Source organism: Polyodon spathula, chromosome 21 (assembly GCF_017654505.1).
Source record: "Polyodon spathula isolate WHYD16114869_AA chromosome 21, ASM1765450v1, whole genome shotgun sequence".
Classification (NCBI taxonomy): Eukaryota; Metazoa; Chordata; class Actinopteri; order Acipenseriformes; family Polyodontidae; genus Polyodon; species Polyodon spathula.
This window is the reverse complement of record NC_054554.1, coordinates 16,272,168-16,293,885: the sequence shown is the minus strand read 5'-3', so window position 1 is coordinate 16,293,885 and position 21,718 is coordinate 16,272,168. Positions and strand designations below refer to the sequence as shown.

Sequence of the window (21,718 nt, the reverse complement as noted above, 5' to 3'; positions counted from 1 at the left end):
TGAGGCACCCAGAATGGTTGTGCATTTAAAAACATTAAGATTTTCAACACACTAAATTTAAGTGCTAACCAATATGCAGACATTTCCAAGAAAATACTACAGATGAGAAATTCTCTTCCTGTAACCTACAGCAATAGTACCAGAATGTAGGTGTATGTTTTATTGGAAATGTGCATATCCCACATTAAATATTGGGAAGTACTCATTCTTTTAATGGTAAAGAGCTATGAACTGCAATTAGTATTTCCACTCAATTTTACCAACCAAGACAGATTCTATAAAACAAATGAAAACCCAGCTGTTCATTCACCACTACAGTTCTGTCATAGTAAGCAGTCTCAGTTCACCAGCGCAGAGTTTGTTGGTGTTGTGAATATTGACTACCGAGTTCTTCAGTCAGAGTCTAAGCCTGCCTGGAATCAGTCACCAGTACATACAAGCAGGCCTTCTCATGCAGCCGGAGATACAGATTTGCTTGTAGTTAACTGTAGGATGTGGGTATTAGGAAAGTTGTCACACGCTACCGGATCTAGTTTGACCCTACCATCAATTCAAAAGGAACAATTTGTTCTGTGAATACTTCAGACAACATGTAATAGAATTACACCAGTCCAAATTGTATCAATGTAACCCTTAGTTTTCCCAGATGGTGCTGCAAGAGAATTCAATATTATATACAGAGCATCAAAAGAAATATAAATTTTATTTTTGAATATATAAAAATAAAACATCTATATTTTTATTTGTACTTTAAAAAAAAAAAGTATAAAATATTTTTATTTTGTACTTTATATATATATACATATATATATATATATATATATATATATATATATATATATATATATATATATATATATATATATATATATATAAAAAGCCCTCTATCATTCATCCTTGACCATGACATGCTTGAGTGACTATGACTGAAGCACATGCACTTTATCACCTAATTAGTGAGACAGTTGATTGGACTGTAGATAAAGGAGTGATTTCAGCTGTTGAATTGCAAGATTTAATAAAAGCAATAAATTAAAAAAAAAAACACACCCCCACGACATGCCATGTCTGTCAATAGAGCAGCGCCTTCATGTAATCAGCATGTTGGAGGCTCGACCACTGCAGCATACTGTGGCTCACTCTTGGGTGCTCAAAGCCAAACTGTACAACCAGACTGTCCATGACAGGCCACAAACTGGGAGGCCAAGTGTCAGGCCAAGTGCCCAAAGTCGACAGATCATGTCGCAGCATCTTTGTGATGTCAGTTGTTAAAATCAGCACAACAGTCACTGCACTTGCTCTAAAAAAAAAAAAAAAAAAAAAGTGATTTCTCAAATCACATCTAGTGAATTTTATCCACATACAAGTGAAAAGTTTGATGCTCAGTATACAAATAGTTTGACAGTAATCCTCACTAACCCCCCCCCCAAAAAAAAAACACATTTATAAAATTATATTATAGTTTACATTCTCTGGAAAACACAGGGTTAACATGTTGCAGAAACAACGTAGCAGTAATCTTTAAAAGCTTCCCTACAAGTAATCCTTTGTGATAAGCCTGTAGGAGATCTATTTCTTTACATACATACTTAAATTTGCATGGTTGTTGGAGAAACAATATTTTCAATCAAAATGCCTGCATTTTACTAAAATTTTAAAAAGCACTAAAACGCATTATAGCACGCTGCCTACAGCAGAAAGAATTACTTTATAAACAGCACCATAACAGGTTACATTCACACCTTTGATTGCAGGGCCATGACAGAATCAGGTATTAGTTTTCTCCAATTACCTTTTACTAGGATCAAATTGTTTTAAATGGTTGTAAAACAGGTCAGGTTTTGCATTTAAACGTAAATGATGTTTAAGTCAGTACTGGACAAAAAAAAAAAAAAAAAAAAAAAAAAACCACACCACGATTGGTGATCATACATTAGGCAAAGCATTTAATGTTACAGATGAACTAACTTGCCAGTCTGCAGCTCTTGCCTGCAGAACACCCCCTCAAGGTCTGATCTGGGAAGTTTAAGGGACCTGGTCACTCGTGTCCTCCAGTACCTTCAGGTACTGTCAACAAGGGTGTAGCCAGTTCTATAGTTTTTATAATGCATTAATGCTATAAAAATTAGAATCATATTACACAACATAACTAGCCATTCCATGGATATATTTACCTTTGTGTGTGAAGCTGCTGTGTTATTGCGACAACTGAGGTTGGGAAGTGTCATACAAATCACAAACCTTAACTGCATTGAAAATTAACCAACATATCGACACAACCACCCCTTAAACCTCAAGGTTTAAAACTACACAAAATCTAGGCTCTTTATACAATGCATTTCCATTTAAAAAAAAAAAAAAAAAAAGAAGATTCCTTAAAACAGATGTGTTGTCTAGCTCCCATAAGAGAAAAGAACCTCAGTGCTAAGCGCCAAAAAGACAGGACCCTACCCAATGACTGGTAAATATGGCTAGATCACAAAAGGGAATTTAATTTTCAATAGCAAACCAATATGGACAGCATGCCAAATTATAAAGTAGCGAAACAATCAAATAACTGAGGTGCTAGTCTGAACTGGGTTTTTACAAGGATTAGAATCCTATTGCTGAGCCATTCCAAAGTTGAACTCCAAGTCTAAACTGGTATAGGACAAACAGGCTCAATAGCAAATCTAAGAATAGCTCCGATTGATATTCAATGGCTTAGTTTTGAGCTTGAGGTATCTCATACAGCTCCAAACGAAGGCAAGGCGTAGTTATGGTTGCGGAACACTAGTGAAATGTGTTTTTCCAATTGATCTGGTTCTTGTATGGTATCAGGGTCAAGCCAGGGGAGTTGCCAGTTCTTTAACTTCATGCTGCATTATTCCACCAGGAGGTTGAGCTGATTGATGTTATTGATATTAAAGCTAGCTTGTTGCAGTTGCTGTTCTTCGTTGCTGTCCAGGGATGTGTTGGACAGCCTGTCCCCAGGAAGGACAGGTCCTGGGGCATCTGCCTCCTCACTGACCTCGCTGCTAGTGCTGGACACCACGGAGAGCAGGGACATGCGTCTGGTCAGCAGGCCCCTGCAGGGCAGCAGTGACAGAGCATAATCGCCAATGACCCCGGCCACGTCCAGTCCACAGACCCGGTCGAAGGCGATGAAGCCCACATTGGCATTTGCCTCACACACCATGAAGGAGCCGTCTGATTTGGTCAGAAGGTCGATGCCACAGACGTCCATTCCCAGGATGTTGGAGGCTTGGACAGCCAGCTGCTTGCCTTGCTCACTCAGCGAGCACATCATGCCAACACCACCTGGAATAAAGGAGTATTAGGATGGGCCAGCCTTACACAGGGGGAATTACTCTTCATACTAATCATCTGGCCTTAAATTCCCCAAAGTTTAGGATTAATTTAACACACTAGTTCACCAATATGTAAAACCTCACTAAGGTGTCTCATGGACATTTATACTTTAGTTATGCGCTTATATTAGTGCTAGTATGGACAGTAGCAACAGTGAGGTACTGAGATGCAAACTTTCAGCCTTATGCTGGCTAAATCACAGGAGTTGAAATGTTTTAAAATTGTGCCGATTTTAAAATCTGAGCCCTTTTTGCCCTTCAAAAAGCAGCTATCGCTTGTGGACTACAAGTGGGTTGAGAAGGTGGAGTGGTTTGCTATTACCCAACCAAATCTACTCCATTCTTGCTATAAAATCACATTGCAAGACATTTCGAAAGCTATCGTGTATTACAGTAAATTTTTTTTTTTTTTTTTTAAAACCACACAGCAGTACATCTCATGGCACGCCACTGACCTCATATTGAGCACAACTCTGAATTTAATTTACAGTATCATATTTAGTACATTTATTACTCCTATTAATATGTTGTGTTTGTTGCACCTTTAAAACACGCACAAGACAGTTTTCTTTAGCCTACTTTTTTGCCACATCGCGTTAAATGTTTAATAAAAGCAATACACATTTAATACATACAAACAATAAGCTCTTCTACTCAGAGAGGTTTTCTTGAAGCAGTGTGTGATGGTAAAGCTTTAAATATTTTTCTATTTATCTTTGTAGTAAGCTACAACTATGGACAGACTTAAATCCATGGACATTTTATGCCATCTGTGACATCACCTACCACTGCTCAAATGATTCACTTCTTAAAAGGCACTGTGCTCCATTACAGTGAATGTCAATCAAACTCAAGGCTAACAGTGTAAACTAGAATACTAATAAAAAAAAAAATCTATGAATATTTACCACTTAAAGATAACATTTTAGTTTTAAACATTTGGTTACTCTTGTAAAGTGCTTCAACATGTTGGCCTACACAAACATTATGAAGCCCAAATTCAGACTGCAAGAACAAGCCCACCGTTCCAACCAACCGGTCCCCTTGAAACAAATCCGTGTAGATAACAATTATGCAATTGCTATGAAGGAATCTCAGAAGCATCAAGATGATTAAAATGTGCTTTGCGTTTGACAAATAAATTTAAAAAAAAAAAACTACCCGACTGCCCTCTTATCTATCCACTTCCTCCCTCACAGCACTGGATAGCATTTCATTCAACTTATTGTACAGTATGTACTGGTACGGATGCTGGCGACAGTGTTACGCTGGTTTTTAGATGTTACACCATTTTTTTTTAAAAATCAGCACTAAATGTTATAATACTTGCAGAGTTTCTTTAACTTTTTTTTTTTTTTTTTTTTTTTTTTTTTTTTTTTTAAATCTTCGTTCTTGTGCACAACAGGGCTCTGCATAGCACCGTGCCAGTCGGCTAGGAGGATGCTGGCAATTCAAATCATGAACACAATGTGGCATGCTTTCATAAGTGACAGAACAATGCAGCAGTTGTCGTGGAAACAAGGTAATTGCCAAGTGTGTTTCTTTCAAACTCGCGTCCGTATTTTTCAATATTTGACAATAAAAATAAAAGCAGATAATTGTTAGTGTATTTCTTACTACTAGTACTTGTATGCAATAGCATTCATTCACAGGTATATTCAAAACAGTAGTACTTATTTTCTCCTGCTGTCTTCACATGTTACTGCCTTGTTTTCACCCCTTCAAAATGTCAAATACCGGCTGGGGATTGGTCAACAGCTGGTTCCTCATGTTGCTTTTGGCGGTCCCTCCTACTCCTGCAAAACTTCTCTCCACCCATTTCAGTTTGGAAATGGCTAGTTCATTTCGTGACAAAGAAAATGCAATATGGAAACTAGCAGTATTACAACATTAACACCCTTTTGCAAGAGCGATCAGGGTTTAATTTGGTCCAGCTTTTACTGGAGATGACAAGTGCTTAAAATGTTAAGCACATTGTAGATCGAAATGATTTCTGTGAAACACTTGATCTATTAAATGGGACACATCTTAAGGGACACATGGTGAGGATGCATACATGTTTTTCAGTTAAATTAACTCAAGTATTTCTCAAGTGATTACAGTTGAATGCCAGTTGCGCCTTGGTGTTTAACTACTAGGCTGAATTGCGTTTCTAAAAAAAGAAAAAAAAAAGTTACTGGATCTACTACTCTGCATTCTTGATTTTGAAAGAATGTTGCTGCATCCATTACTATAAATAGATGTGCGCGATAGATTAAGATGAGGTTTCCTAAAGGTTTTAAAAAGACCACAGCACACAGAATGGCTCTGCATTCTTACCAAGAGAACAGTTGCTCTGCATTCTCCCATCGGTGGCGCAGCGCAGCATGGTGCCCACTACCCGCCCCCCCACCACGATGACACGCACATCCCGCCCGTGGCTCTCTTGCACGTATTGCTGGAACAGGTAAGGGGCGTCGTGACGGATCAGGTGAGTCAGGTCTGACAGGTGAGGCTTGTCACGAGCCAGGAAGACAGCTTTGCCTAGATAGGGAGCGGACAAACACCATGTGTAAAATAATTTACCCCCTCTGCCACAGCTGTGAATTCAAAATTAGAGCAAACCACCAACACTTCGTACCACTGCTTAATCTTATTACAAGTTTGACAAGTGTAGATACCTTCATATCCTGCAATACTCAGTAGCTTATGCTGAATTACAAAGTTCCATTATAAACTGTACAGACGGGCAGGTTGTATCTCTACTACTCCATATTCTGATATTAAGAAACTCTTTCAGCCAAACTGCATCTGCGTTGTGGGGTAATAAATCTTGGTGGCACATTAGTGTTTCAAAAGAACAAATTGCCACCAGAGGTGGCATTTCAATTCTGTTGATGTAAGGTAGATGGTTGGACTGAGCTTTACCTCTGTGTCCTCGTGTGTTTTTCACGACTAAGGGGAATTCCAATGCTTCTGCCTCGTCAATCATCTTAGCAAAGTTTTCGTGACCGCCTGTACAGGGAGATACAATCTGGATTAGAGTCAAGACCAGTAGTTTACCATCTTATGGAACTATACATGAGAAGGCCACCAACAAACTGGAAAATAAAATTGAACAAAATATTATGATGGAGCTACTCAAATACAAGTTTTAGAACCATAGGACAGTAAAGTATGAAGGCAAAATCTCAAACCGTTGGAGTCGGGTCCATCATCCTCCTCCCTGAAAAAGCTCATTGCAATAGGACAGTTGGTTTGCTGTAGATCAGCTTGTGATCTTACCATAGGAGAAGGTGTCTGGCAGTGGGACTCCATGCCCAGCCAGCTCTTGGAAGGTCCAGAACTTGTTGACACAGTTCAGCACGGCCTGCGGCCTGTTCATGAGGCGACAACCCATCTTCTCCAGGTGTCTCAGCACGGTGATGTCACTGTCACTCTGAATCCAGGGGGTGGGAACTCTCACTACTGCCACCTGGGGGTAGGAGGACACCAATTCCCCATTGACGCGCAGACCTGAAGCGGAGATGAACAGCCAGGGGTCAGGCATTAACGTTGCAACACAAGGAATGAATGGTTTCATCCAGTAAACCATTCACTTCATAATCACTTTGCACTAGACAATTGTCAGTCTTCAAATTCAGTAATCAATTCGTATTTAAGTTATTGAATGTTTTGCAACAAATATTTCAGTGCCCTCTACATTTAAAAAAAAAAAAAACCCCACCCACAAAAGGTGGATTGAAAGGTCTATAAAAAAAAAACCTTTAAGTTGACAAGTGCAACATTTATTTTTAGTATCAGTGTATGGATTTAGCCATTAAACCTTCCAGGGAAGCAATATATGCAGATTGATCTGTTCTTGCATCACTTATTGAATGCATAAGTTTTGGTAGACATCCAACTAGACAAATCTAAAATGTAAAACTAAATTGCCAAAATGGTTTAATAGATCAATTAAAAAAAATATTCAGCGAAAAAAGGCACTTTACAGAGCATTAAAAAAGGACCAAAAAGAAAGTACGCAGAAAGAGTACACGGAACTGCAAACGCAAGTCAAAAAGGAAGTTAGAAAGGCCAAGAGAGAAATAGAAATAAACATTGCTAAGGGAGCTAAAACCAATTCCAAAATGTTTTTCCAATATTACAACAGCAAGAGAACATTCAAAGAGGAGATTAAATGTCTAAGAGATACAAATGGCAAAATCGTAGAGGAAGAAAAAAAAATAAAATAGCAAATATATTAAATGATTACTTTTCACAAGTTTTTACAAAGGAAGATACTGACAACATGCCCCACATGTCATCCAGTTCCTATCCAGTTTTAAATAACTTTAGCATAACCGAGGCAGAAGTGTTAAAGGGACTAGGAGCTCTTAAAATAAACAAATCCCCTGGGCCGGATGAGATCCTCCCAGTAGTACTCAAAGAAATGAAAGTAGTAATTTACAAACCGCTAACCAAGATCATGCAGCAGTCTCTTGACACAGGGGTGGTACCGACAGACTGGAAAATTGCAAACGTAATACCGATCCACAAAAAGGGAAACAAAACTGAACCAGGTAACTACAGACCAGTAAGCCTGACTTCTATTATATGCAAACTTATGGAAACTATAATAAGATCCAAAATGGAAAATTACCTATATGGTAACAGGGTCCTGGGAGACAGTCAACATGGTTTTAGGAAAGGGAGATCGTGTCTAACTAACTTGCTTGATTTTTTTGAGGATGCAACATTGATAATGGATAATTGCAAAGCATATGACATGGTTTATTTAGATTTCCAGAAAGCTTTTGACAAAGTCCCGCACAAAAGATTAATTCTCAAACTGAACGCAGTAGGGATTCAAGGAAACACATGTACATGGATTAGGGAGTGGTTAACATGTAGAAAACAGAAAGTACTGATTAGAGGAAAAACCTCAGAATGGAGTGTGGTAACCAGCGGTGTGCCACAGGGATCAGTATTAGGTCCTCTGCTATTCCTAATCTACATTAATGATTTAGATTCTGGTATAGTAAGCAAACTTGTTAAATTTGCAGATGACACAAAAGTAGGAGGAGGCAAACACTGTTGTAGCAGCAAAGGTCATTCAAAATGATCTAGACAAGATTCAGAACTGGGCAGACACATGGCAAATGACATTTAATAGAGAAAAGTGTAAGGTACTGCACACAGGAAATAAAAATGTACATTATAAATATCATATGGGAGATACTGAAATTGGAGAAGGAATCTATGAAAGAGACCTAGGAGTTTTTGTTGACTCAGAAATGTCTTCATCTAGACAATGTGGGGAAGCTATAAAAAAGGCTAACAAGATGCTCGGATACATTGTGAAAAGTGTTGAATTTAAATCAAGGGAAGTAATGTTAAAACTGTACAATGCACTAGTAAGACCTCATCTTGAATATTGTGTGCAGTTCTGGTCACCTTGCTATAAAAAAGATATTGCTGCTCTAGAAAGAGTGCAAAGAAGAGCGACCAGAATTATTCCGGGCTTAAAAGGCATGTAATATGCAGACAGGCTAAAAGAATTGAATCTGTTCAGTCTTGAACAAAGAAGACTACGCGGCGACCTAATTCAAGCATTCAAAATTCTAAAAGGTATTGACAGTGTCGACCCAAGGGACTTTTTTAGCCTGAAAAATGAAACAAGGACCAGGGGTCACAAATGGAGTTTAGACAAAGGGGCATTCAGAACAGAAAATAGGAGGCACTTTTTTACACAGAATTGTGAGGGTCTGGAATCAACTCCCCAATAATGTTGTTGAAGCTGACACCCTGGGATCCTTCAAGAAGCTGCTTGATGAGATTTTGGGATCAATAAGCTACTAACAACCAAACGAGCAAGATGGGCCGAATGGCCTCCTCTCGTTTATAAACTATGTTCTTAACTAATTGTGTTGAATGGTAGTACATGGTACCACTACACATGAACTTATAATGAACAGCAAACTTAACTCTTGAGAGATCACACAATCTTCTACTACAGTTGAAATTAAATGGAATAGGGTCATTCAGTACAAAAAAAAAAAAAGAAAAAGCCAAAAACCTCGACTTCCTTTGATTAGGATAAAAAAAAAGTCCATGCATGTTTGCCTTTAGGAGAAGTGGTTAGTGTAAATTTTAGGCCAGAGTGACATCACATTCATGATGCATGCTCAAAGCAGACCCCTGTAGGGGAATTGCATAGAACCATTCCTGTACCTGTTTGTTGCTACTCGGTACTACAATTATTCAGAGTTATATGCTTTAAAGCATTTAGAGTTTATGATCTATTAAGTTTATAGAAATAAAGTAAATTTATTAAATTGCAGGTACGTGTAGCTGAAAACCAAACTGTGGGTGGTATGACAAAAGGAACATGGCTCCAGCTTATCGGTTGATCAGGGCAAACCCACCTTTCCACCTAACCTTTACTGTACTACCTTGTAAATACCTGTCCCCCTTTCTTTGTTACACCAACTGAGCTGGCTCCAGCTTATTGGTTGAAAGGGAAACCACCCCATCTCTCTGTAAAAGGTATAATAACTGTATTCTAACTCTGTATGGGAGAACACTGCTCGGGCTTGCTAACACTAATGTGTTGAGCTGTTCGTTTGCGCAAACTAATAAAGCTTTATCTGAATACCTGGTGCAGTTGGCTCTTAGTTGCGGACCTGAAAAGGTTCCACGACCACCCCCCCAATGCAGTAATCAGGTGAATCTAAGGGAAGTGCTTACACACCCAACAATTGCACTCTAGTACTCACCTGTTAAATTGAAGCGGCAGTGAAGCTTCATGTTAAAATTAACCAATTTGTCCTATTAACACATGACTAAAGTGTAGCAGAGGTTAATTATACACTGAAATTGGTGCTTTATAAAAAAATAGTGGAGTGCGCCGCACCTTAAGCGGATCAAGGACCACCAGAAGCTGAACTTTGTGGCCAGAAGTTACCCTTGTATGAAGTTACTAGCCCATCGTCCTCCTGACCAAGACCAAACATTATCTTCAAAATGCAAAAAGTGGCCCAAAGGAATCTGGTCTTGAACAGCATGAGGACTGGAACTAAACAGTTTTGAAGCTGAAAGGGATCATGGGATTTCAAACACAAAGCCTTCAAGGCAATACAAGAATCTCCACTAAAGAGAAAAAAATTGTCACAAAAGGTATATGCAGATCAGAAGGCAGACAGTCAGAGAAGCAACAAAGAGAAAGCCAAGAACTGTGTGGAAAACCTAAGTGGAAGACCATGAAACAATCAAAAGGTGCAAGCTCAGGCATATCAAGAGATGATCGCCCAGCTGAAGGAATTTTTTTTTTTTTTTTTTTTTTTTTAATATCAGTCAGCAAGTTCATATTTTGACAGCTGTCTGTTTAGGGCTGCCTACCACATGTCTAGGTCAGCCAAGGCTTTGCAGGAAGAGAAGGGATGCCTACTGGATCCAAATCCAAAAGTTGGAGGGAGAACACTAAAACAGAGGAGATTGCTCAAATGGAAAAAAATTGTTCTACAAGGAGGAAAGATGTTGGTCGACTCATGGCCAGAAGAGATTCACTATATATTTCAATTAAAAAAGCATCCTGACATTAAGATTGTCTTCTCCAAATTTGCAGAGCTGAAACCAAAGGAGAGTGTATTGGCAGGCAGTAGCGGGGCACAAGAGTCTGTCGGCACAACACACCACAATGTAAAGCGGATGTTAACTTTGTGCTAAGCTTCCACAACAGAGTGCCAGTACAGAAGTGCCTTTGAATCGCTATCGGAGATTTACAGTGAAATTCATAGCCCGTAGGAAGATTTGCAATCAGTTTTTTTTTTTTTTTTTTTTTTTTTTTTTTTTTTTTTTTTTTTACAAATTATAATTATAATTATATATATATATATATATATATATATATATACTATATATATATATATATATATATATATATATATATATATATATATATATATATATATATATATATATATATATATATATATATATAGCTAGAGAGGCATTTTAACAATGTTGCGCAGTGCATCCAAACAACTGTTGACTTAATCTGAGCAAACAGAAGTTCTGGGTCAATACATGAACTGTATACATACGGGAGAAACTAAACGTAACAGGTCTGATCTTGTGTGACAACATCCACTATCAGGCCTGTTATTTATTTTGCTCTGATGATTTTTGTATCAACTTTCTTTCCAAAAATAAGCTGTCGCTGAAGGTGTTGATATCTTTAATCCCCCTCCAACCAACCATCAATGAGGTTATTCCAACGATTCAACACATTGTCCCAGCCCTACATGATTTCATTACAAAGATACAAACTGCATATTAAACAGCTGAGGGATGAACTCCAAGAAAATGAACTCCTACTTTGTGCTTTTGCAGAACACTTAGCTATTGTCATTCAAGATAAAGCACAAATCACAACATTGGAAGAACTCGGGCAACCATACATTCTTTTGTTTGCTATCGGCGACACAAAGATGGGAATTCTCAGCATCTCGTTGCAATATCAGAACGCATGACTCATGACAGTTACGGTTTCTTTCGAAAGCATCTTTTGAGGTTCTTGGAAAACAATTTGGGAGACGCCAATCAGTACCACTGGTGGGAACTTCTTAACATTCACAATTCAGAACCGATTAATATTTAATTCCTGTATTGGTTTGATTTAGCCAATTGTGCAAATTGGGTACCATGATTAATTCATTTATACTAATTGTTACAGCTGCATCAGTTCACTGCAGCTTAAAATTTAACAGGAGCGTACACTCAACTGCAAATACATATTTGTTTAAATTGTATTGGGTGTGCGAGTCACCTAACACTCTGCATTCAATCTGTGCCTCAACCAATGGCAGGCACAAAATGAAGCTTGCAGAAAATACACACAAGGTCTACTACAATATCAAAAACTGACAAGTCTGAGGTTACGCAATTTGACCTGGGTGAGGTCAAAAGGTCCAACTCACAACTTTGTACTTGACGCCCCTTTTAAAATATATATATATATTTGATAGATGTCAAAACATGTCATCTGTGTTGTGTGTGCTTTCTGAGCAGGGCTAACTTTTAGAAGACTATAGAGACTAGCAACTACTGAAACGGCATCAATTTTATTTATTAAATTTCTTGGTTTTATTTATTTTAGACCTTTAAACTTTTTACCTCATGAGATTGACTTGGGCAAATAACGCATGTGATGCCTAACTAGATATCAAATATTAGCTAACTCCGCATTTTGTTATGGTTTACTTTTACTATGTTTTAAGATGAAGAATCATTATTTAGCGGTAGTCTTATTAAGCAATATTTTAGTAGTTCACTTTTACTGCGTGTGTGTAAAGTAGTTGTTATTTAGCTTGTCAGTTTATTTACTTTGTGAATGTGTGAAAGACAGTCATTTAGCTGTAACCAATATTAATCTAGCTATGTAGACTAGTTTTATTTATTATTTTTAATTTACTGTATGTGTGAAAGTGGACAGATATTAAATTGGTATTTATTTTATATGCCAGGATATGGATGGAGACAAGAATCAGTTCCATCATCTGATTCAGTCACCGAAGAGGATAGCCCTCACTGAGGAGAACCATGAGGGCATAGACTCCATGGAGGACCTTCTTGATGAAGAGCTGCTGCAGGAGGTGGAGGAAGAGGATGATGATGATCTGGAGGAGCCCCAGCACTTCAACTGCAGGGCAAGTATACGACAACCGCACCCCCAAATTTCCCTTTACAGCTGTTCATACTTTTTGCATGTACCGGACCTCTGGACACACTTCAGACAATCTACTGATCATTATCTTGTGAAATGTTATAATACATTTGTGTTTTGCAATAATGTTCAGTCTGATTTTATTTGAAAAGATATTCATAACGTCTTGTCTAAGACTGTTTATTTTACCAATACATTTTACTTTCTGGGTATCCTTTTATTTTTATACTTCCATATAATTGCATCTCAAAACAGGATAATGTTTCTAATCTCAGGTTTTTTTTAAAGTCTTAGGCCTGGTCTGCATTTGCCATTTCAGAGGTTGATTTTTCTCAATTATGATGCATCTTAAATCTTGTGTAGCTCTGTAACTGTACAAGATATTTCAATTTGAAATCCTTGGAAAACTGCACAGCTAAAGTTTTAAATTATTATTTCTATCTAAAAACTTGGAAAGAGATTAAAATCACCAGTTTAAATATTTATTATTTTACAATGATAATTTTTTGGGAGGTGTAGCTCACATGAATAGTAGATCCCACAACAAAATAAATTCTATCACTGGAAAAATGTGCTTCATGCCTTTCTGTAAAGGTGCAAAAGTTTATCATAATCAGGAGGTCAAGTGAAAGCTACCATTTGATTGATTACACATGGCGACCCAATGGCGATAAGAGAAATAATTCTTCGCATCTATAAATGGAAATTGTCACTGCAATCCAACCCCATCAAAATGGCCTGGGGGGGGCGTGCATGCACGCAGTTCAGAGCTGTTGTTTGACTGTCGTGGTGCACGTGCAGCGTGGGGGGGGGGGGGGGGGGGGGGGGGGGGGGGGGGGGGGTGGGGGGGGGTGCAAAGGCAGCATCGTAGTGGGGCTTTAGTGTAGTCTATTGTTTCTGAGACTCCATTCGACTCTACAAAAGACTCCATTCTGAGATTGATTTTCTCCTTGAGGGGAGCACATTCCTGAGACAACCCCCCCCCTCAACCCCATCAAAATCATATTCACAACCTGAGCTGAACAGCCACAAGGGAAAGCATTGCCAGCAGTGCGCACTCAATACCATCAACTGCGACATGCTGCCATTACCAAAATACAAAGCACTGTGCCACTGCATCTGTCCTACGTCATTGCTCCTTCTTACAATACATAACCATGCCTTTGCAAACTGTTCTACTAGCTAGGGTTTCTGGAAACTAACAGCAAAGGGCTACAAAGTTCACAACTAGAATAAAAGGCAATCAAATGCTTTTTAGTATCATACTTTAGAACAAGCTTTAGTACACATTTAAAAGCAAGTTTCGCACGACTGAACAAAAGCTTTTCTAGCTACATCCAGAAACGCAACAGCCTCCACATACCTAAAATTATTAAAACAAAATGGTAGAAAAGCATTTTGCAACTTGGATTAGTAGAGTACCAGTTGAGTTTGGCATAGTCAGCCCATACCCCTCCCTCCTTTTTTCTAAAGATGAATTGTGCAGCAATAGCTGTGCTTCATTGTGAGAACTAGACTAAACTGGTTAAGAATTCCTCCCTTACAGGCTCTGAAACACTGCCGCCGCCACCCCACCCCTCCTCCTCCAACTCCTCTCAGAGCCTTTAGCTAACAAAAGCAATACATCTTGGTCACAGCGTCTAGCAGCACGGCTTGCAGTGCGGCTCAGCGCTGGAATATTGATTTTACACACTGAGGAGTTTTGGCACATAAGGTGATTGTGTGACAATACCACAGAGGGATCAATTCAATTAACTTGGAGCTTCTGTACAATTAAGTGAGTGTGAAGATTAGCATTAGATTTATTTTTTGTTCCCTTTCAGATTAAGCATTGCTGTTGCTGTGTGCAGCAAGTTTGACAAAACCATTATTGAAAAATGAAATATACGCTTTAGAAAACCCACATTATCCTTGATACTAGGAGGGCAGTTCAGTTTCTACAAGCACTACTGGCATGCATTTTATTATGAGATTATGGAGTCCAATTCCCAGTAATACCCTCCTCACCCCTAAATTAATTTTTGTGCATCATGGAGCAGCTGGGATTCCAAGCAGCTAGAGGTGCTGTTCCCATTGGCTAGCCAGACACACCCACTATGACATCACCACTGCTATTAGACAGGCATGAATAAATGTTTTGCTGTTTTTGGCCAGAATTTGTTTGGCAGACTCCTTTATCAAAGGCAACTTACAGGAAAATTCTCTCAAAAAAAGACAACACTAAATGAAAAATTGATGTTGCTTCCTGGAACCTAATTACTTGTATTGTAAGTTTAAGGGCATTGCTGCAATCAAGCCATGTGACCAAGGTATCAAACAGTTTATACAGATTTGAAATTCCTTCAATTAAATGTAGTTTAAAAAAAAAAAAAAAACACACATTAACTCAATTGCCATCATGCAGAGGTGGCGGAAATTAGAGTTGTACTCCCTAGTGGCAATATGTCTACTTCAAAAACCCAGTTCTGGCGTGGGTGCAAGAAATTTTAGTTACACTTTAGAGAACATGCCAACAAGGTAATACCCACAGCACCAGCAAGTCCAGGCAACGTTGGCTACTGAACCCACATGCACTGCTAGCATTCTATACAGAACTAACCTGACCATGGATGAAGTCACTGCTCCAATTTAAGCAATCCCATGGCGCACCTTACTCACTGAGCTGTGTGTGCGCATCAGAGACGGATGCAAGGGCAGAATATAAATATTCATTGATTTGGAGCCATGGCTGCTTGCATTTGTCAGAATAGACAGTGTAGGTCAAACAGACATTATTCTCAGTTTGATTTAAAAATGGCAGTCAAACTGGTTAGTGAGTTAGGACAAAATAAAAAAAAAAAAAAAAGGCTTTGCTGACACAGCCCCTCTGATGTCAACTGCGCTTCATTAAAAGTACCCATTTGATGCTAGTTTCTGTAGCATTGTACCTGCAGCTAGTACAGGAACTTTGGCTTTAACATCATACACAATACAGATGCTTCAAAGACACAGCATTATCCACATAGGACACCTTCAAAATTCTAACTCAAAACAATGGCGTTAAAGCCAGGTCGCCTTACAGCCAGCTTTAAAAAGTACAACGCTACAGAGAGCTACAAACTACTTATCACAACTGACAAACATTAAGGTTTCTCAGGACATTAAAATCAAGCCATGAATCAAAATAAAGTTTTTTATATCTCATCCCTTTTGCCATTGCATATAGAAAGCATCAACTGCCTGAAGGCAAGCTCTAGGAATCATACTCCATATCCCTGTAAAAAACTACCAAATCTCACAGAACCCAAACAATGACATAACTAAAACCTGCAAAATGCTCTTACAAAACACGCATTGCCAAGCATAAACCCTCCTCCCAGCTGGCCTTTTAATTTCAGACATCGTAACTGCAATTCCAACAGATTACGTCTGGATAAATAATTAGAAAGTGACAGGAACACCCCACCACAGCTGCCAATTCTAATCCAGAGCCATCAGTATCATCAAAATGCATATTATTAACTGGCCTATGTTCTGTATGCACATGTATATACCCCCAGATTCTGATACCATCTTGTGAAAGATGGTCTGAAGTTTAATAAATTAAAGGGATACACTAGATGCATGTTAAAAAAAAAAACAAAAAAAAAAAAACACCACCACACAACTACACACACCAGAAGGACAGCGTTAAGGGTTCACTAAACATTTCCAAAGTTTTATTAATTTACACATTTGTTTAGTCTACAGTCACAGGACACTATTGTTGACTAACTGGAGCACATTGGTCCCAAGTCTGTGCTTATCAATTGCGATTTAGAAAACAGAAAATCTCTATTAAATACCAGTTTTGAGGGGGCAGGAATCTTATTTTAGGAGTCTTTTCATAAGCAGACTCAGTTCCAGAGTTTTTTTTTTTTTTTTTTTTTTTTTTTAAATGATAGTTAGTAAGCCAGGCAAGTAAGAAACTAGTGGAAATTTAACGATCTGATATTAAAAAGGTTAGGGAATAATGACTCTGAGAAATAATTGCTTGGTCTCCAAAGTGTTACACACAGAGTTACAGGATGCCTTAATTTATGCAGGATATATATTTAATTGGCTTTTAATGTCTAGCCATCCAAGTCCATCAGGAAGAAGAGTTGGAAATTTTACCTAATAAATAAAAACGTCACTCGAGTCTGTCGCACTTCTAGGATTGTGTGTGCAGTTGGGTTAATAGGAGACAAGCTTAACATGAACATGTTCGTTCAGTTACTACTACCACTCACTAAAATGTTACTCAGATATCTGCTACCAAATTCATAAATGCTTTATTACATTAATTCACTTTGTCTCCAATCATTGTGGGCGTTTTGCCTTTGTCTTTCACTAGACAGACACCATTAAAGGCCAGAAAAGGTTTGAGTCAACATGTGTACAGGTACTGTGTATTAAAATAGAAAAATAAATTTGACTGCTCTTAACACCCAACAGACGTGTGTTAAAACAACGGAAAGAAAGCTATACAACAAAAGCACAACAGTGATCATGTAGCAATAAAACGCAAGTGCACATAAGCCAGTTTTACACTTAATCTAATGGAGTTTAAATCCAAACACTTCGCCACACTACTGCATAGTGCAATCAGTGGACATGCGGTTCTTCTAGCATCAAAATAGGTAAATACACATTTCAATATATTCAATGTTAAAAAGATATTGAACAATAAACATTTACGTACAAGATAAGCTTGAGGTAGTAGCATTTTCTCATGGGAGGCCACATGATTGTTTTTGGAGAAGCAGAAGTGCATCTTGTGAAAAAAGGCTAATTTTGAGAAGAGTAGTGAGGTTCAAATACAATATTTCTCATACTGCAATACTTTAATAGTATCAAATTCCTCCATTAGCGTTGCATTTAAGTGACAATTTAACAAAACAAATAAGGTTTTATTTTTGGTTGCAGGAACAATTACAGGAAGGTGATAATTTTAACAGCTCTGCATTATTGATCAGTCACCAATTAGATCAAATTTGATACATAAAACCTATTGGACTTAATGCAGGGTCAAAAGGAAATCTAAAATGCAAGCAATATTAAGAATGACCAATTACGCCACATTCCAGCTTTTTTTTTTTTTTTTCTTTTTAAATGCAAGCATGGAGACAGAAAAAAAAAAAATCTAAATTACACAGAATACCAAGCAGCATTGCCAATTTTTATCACCAAAATGACTAGGGTGGCTATCACATTCCTGACCATTGTGTTTTGGTATAAAACAAGCTTCTAAAATGATTAACAACTGGTTTGCGTTAGCTCTACAATTGCTAGAATCAGATTACTTCTGCAAAGCAGATACGGAAGGCACATCGGAAAAGGGAATGTATCCAGCTCCTCCTCCGTGGAACTGCCCTATAACTAAAAGCAGATCTCCCATCCCACGAGCGAGTTTCAGACAATTCCTTGCACACAGCCAGGCATGCAGCAAGAACTGTGTCAGCCGGACGCTCACTGCAATGTTAACCTTGCCAGCTTTTCCAGGGTACAGGAACGCCGGATGTGTTGGAGCCCAAAGAGATCCCTAGGGTTTATAGAATGCAAAGCAGTAGGGGTTCCCACAAGTCAAGATGGTCAACAACAAAGATCAAATCCAGGAAAGTGGCTAAATGTAGGGTGGATGCATGTTGCATCTGTAATTGTGACCTCATTAATACAAGATTTTAAAATAGTTCAGAGGCAGGCCTCCAATACACACAGTATGAAATATCAGATCAGTGGGGAAAGTATTATACGCAAGGCCAGTCAAGGGAACAAAAGGTGCATTGATTTTTTGTAGCAAATATGCCATGTGTTTAAGAACGTAAAAATGCTGTAAACACTTGAATATTTTCTAAATGTTCCTATTTTCTTCAAAGCAAACAGTTTGGATTCATATGAACAGGAGCAAACTTTGGGGGGGGGGGCCTTTTAGTCTTTTTCTGAGGTTTTAAGTTTCACCAGAGACAGCGTCCATATACCATGTGCAAAAGGGGTTACAGTAGAATACACAAATTAACACATTCCTTAACACTTGGTTCAAGCAAATTGTAAAGCAACTGGAAGAATGCAGGGGAATACTGCACCCCCATGGCTTGGAGTTGATCCACACAGGTAATGTTGAGAGAATGGGACCACATTTGTTGGTATGCAGTGCTTGGGGGTGGGGTATTAATATATGGTCTTTAACTGCTACCTTGCCTAAACTGGTATCCATGAAGACATTTTCTCAATGACATCACTGATTTTATTGGATAAATATATGCATTTGCAGTGCAGTGCAGTGCAGTGCAGTGATCCCCCCCCCCCCCCCCCCCCCGTTTTAAAGCATGAATAATGATTGAGTGGGCAGTCATTGTGCTATTCAATTTAATCTGGTTTCAGAATGGAGACAGGCAGGCATTTCCCTCGCGATGTTTTGGTTAACCAGTTTCTTACTTTGAAATAAAACAATTTCTTGTTGAGAGGCGAGTTGGTCAATAAAATGTCCCCAACACCAAAAAACAGGTAGCATTTTTTGTATTTATTTTAGGCAATTGTTGGCCATTATGGTGTGTGCAATTTTTTTGAAACCAAACCAAATAAAATTAAGGACAATAGCGATGTACGTATCTGATGCAAACTACCGTATCTTTCTAAGACAACCCTCTGACGTTTAAACGCCACGCTATATAATATGGAACTATGTATTCCAGTGCCGTTTTTGCATTTGCAATACTTGTATATTAAAATCCATCAGTTTCATGTTAATAGAGCTTAATTAAATCGAGGATATGAAATTCTGAACATCCATTCATAGTAAACGGCCAATTCTGCAGTATTCAAAGCATGCACGTCTACCATATGATATACAGTAAATTGAGATCTACGTAAAATCACACTTTGAAGGCGTAATGGAACATCTGTGAGTATTTTGTTAACTTTTTAATTCATGGTATACTTAAATACTGGGCACGTGACTGAGAAAGCAACTTCCGAAAACCAGAATAATGCACCGATTGTTTCTTACTCACCCAAAAGCCCCTGTTCGATAGTAATCACGATCTCGTCCATTAAAACCCGTCTGAATTCGATATCTTCATCGCTGCAGCGAGTTTGCAGAGCCCTGTGGATTTCTTGCTGCGGGTACTCCTCCACAATCCTGCGGTCGGTGATGAACCAAAGTCGGTTGCACATTATGTCAGAAGCCGGGGGTAGCCGCGGAGAATCCTTGTTCTTTAGTGGCACTAGTACCCGTACCCTATACTCACTGGCTCACCTGCTTTGTTTACTCTAGAGCCACTCTATAGAACTAACTGTTCAAGCAAACGAGCTTCCCTTCAACAAATACCCTGCTTCTTTTAGAATAAATGGCTGTCGCTTACACTGCACGATGACGCTATGGTATTTGCCTTTGTTACTTAAATCTCTACACCCCCTATAGCAAGAAAATCGCGCGCCCAGTCAACAATGCCTCTCTCAACACGCGCTCCTGCTGTTACTCAAAGGCTGCTGCAAGCGTGGCGCGTTTTATAGGATCCAACCCAACACAAGAAACCGGATCGAAGCGGTTTCTGACAGAATCCTGCAGTTGGCGTTGCACCTTCCTTTCCTCCTAAATCTCCCGGTTTGCCATTGGTTTGGTCTGTCCGACCAATTGACTAAAGATGATGCCAGCAACTGACAATATAGAACAGGCTTTAAAAATATCTACTACAACACAAGACGTTTTTGGACAGATTCTGTTAACGTCAATTCTATAGAAATGATCCACATATAAATAATGATCTTTATTTAATTCAAAACGTTACCCATAGACGTGCAAAAACATAAACGACAAAGCGACAAGGTTACCTCAGACAAATAATATACATGTCTGAAATAATTATGTAAACACCAGATTAGCCAGTCACACATGGACCGACCTAGTTTCACAAGTGTGTGCTACCCCTGAAATGTTTTTATTTTTTTTCCAACCCCAGCATTACAGACAGACAGACAGGTACACAAACTAACAAAGGGTAAGAAATGCTTTTTTTTTATTTGAAAATGGTTTTGTTTTAGTACAATGAGCACCATCATCTTAGGATGTTAAAAAAAACTTAAAAAAATATGCAAAATGTAATGCTTGCCCTAAAAAAATTGAGTTATTGCTGTGAGTACAACAACGTAATGCTTCGTAATTGATTAAGATTATAGTTGTTTTTTAAATATTAAATGATATGTTGTTTTTTAAATATTAAACTGTGATGTTGCTAGAGTAAATCGGATGAGAGAGAGAGAGAGAGAGAGAGAGAGAGAGAGAGAGAGAGAGAGAGAGAGCAGGTAGTCAGAGTTGCAAGGTCAAACTGTTTCACATTATTTGAATTGAATGATAAAGCATGGTCAATGCACAGCAATTAAGACTCTTCAGGCAAGCTCAAAGCCTGGTAGATTTTAGAGAAGGATTATAATAACCCAGAGCGACTTGGAATCATTGCAAACACCATGAAGTTATAGTGGCAATGTTGCACATATTAAAATGGCTTTTTATTTTTTAAATTGACTTGAAGTTCCCCATTTCAGTCACAGTTGTTGTATACTGTAGATAGATTGGCTCTTTTCAAAATCCAAGTAGCTTGAAGGCATCTCTCAGATCATCAATTTCATCCACAGGCTGAAAAAAGATGTTAAAAAATTTAAAAAAAAAAACACAAACAATAATTTA

At 38.4% G+C, this 21,718-nt stretch overlaps 1 protein-coding gene across 1 annotated transcript; it reads right to left on the bottom strand.

Annotated features, from left to right (window-relative positions):
* Window positions 1-1,886: 1,886 nt before the first annotated feature.
* LOC121296514 (beta-citrylglutamate synthase B-like) lies at window positions 1,887-21,007 on the bottom strand. Its single transcript, XM_041222166.1, has 5 exons — window positions 20,046-21,007; window positions 6,615-6,845; window positions 6,258-6,344; window positions 5,670-5,873; window positions 1,887-3,300 (listed from the first exon to the last, which is right to left on the bottom strand). Exons 1-5 carry the CDS (start codon window positions 20,206-20,208, stop codon window positions 2,864-2,866), a joined length of 1,122 nt encoding a protein of 373 aa, XP_041078100.1. The 5' UTR covers window positions 20,209-21,007; the 3' UTR covers window positions 1,887-2,863.
* Window positions 21,008-21,718: the final 711 nt, after the last annotated feature.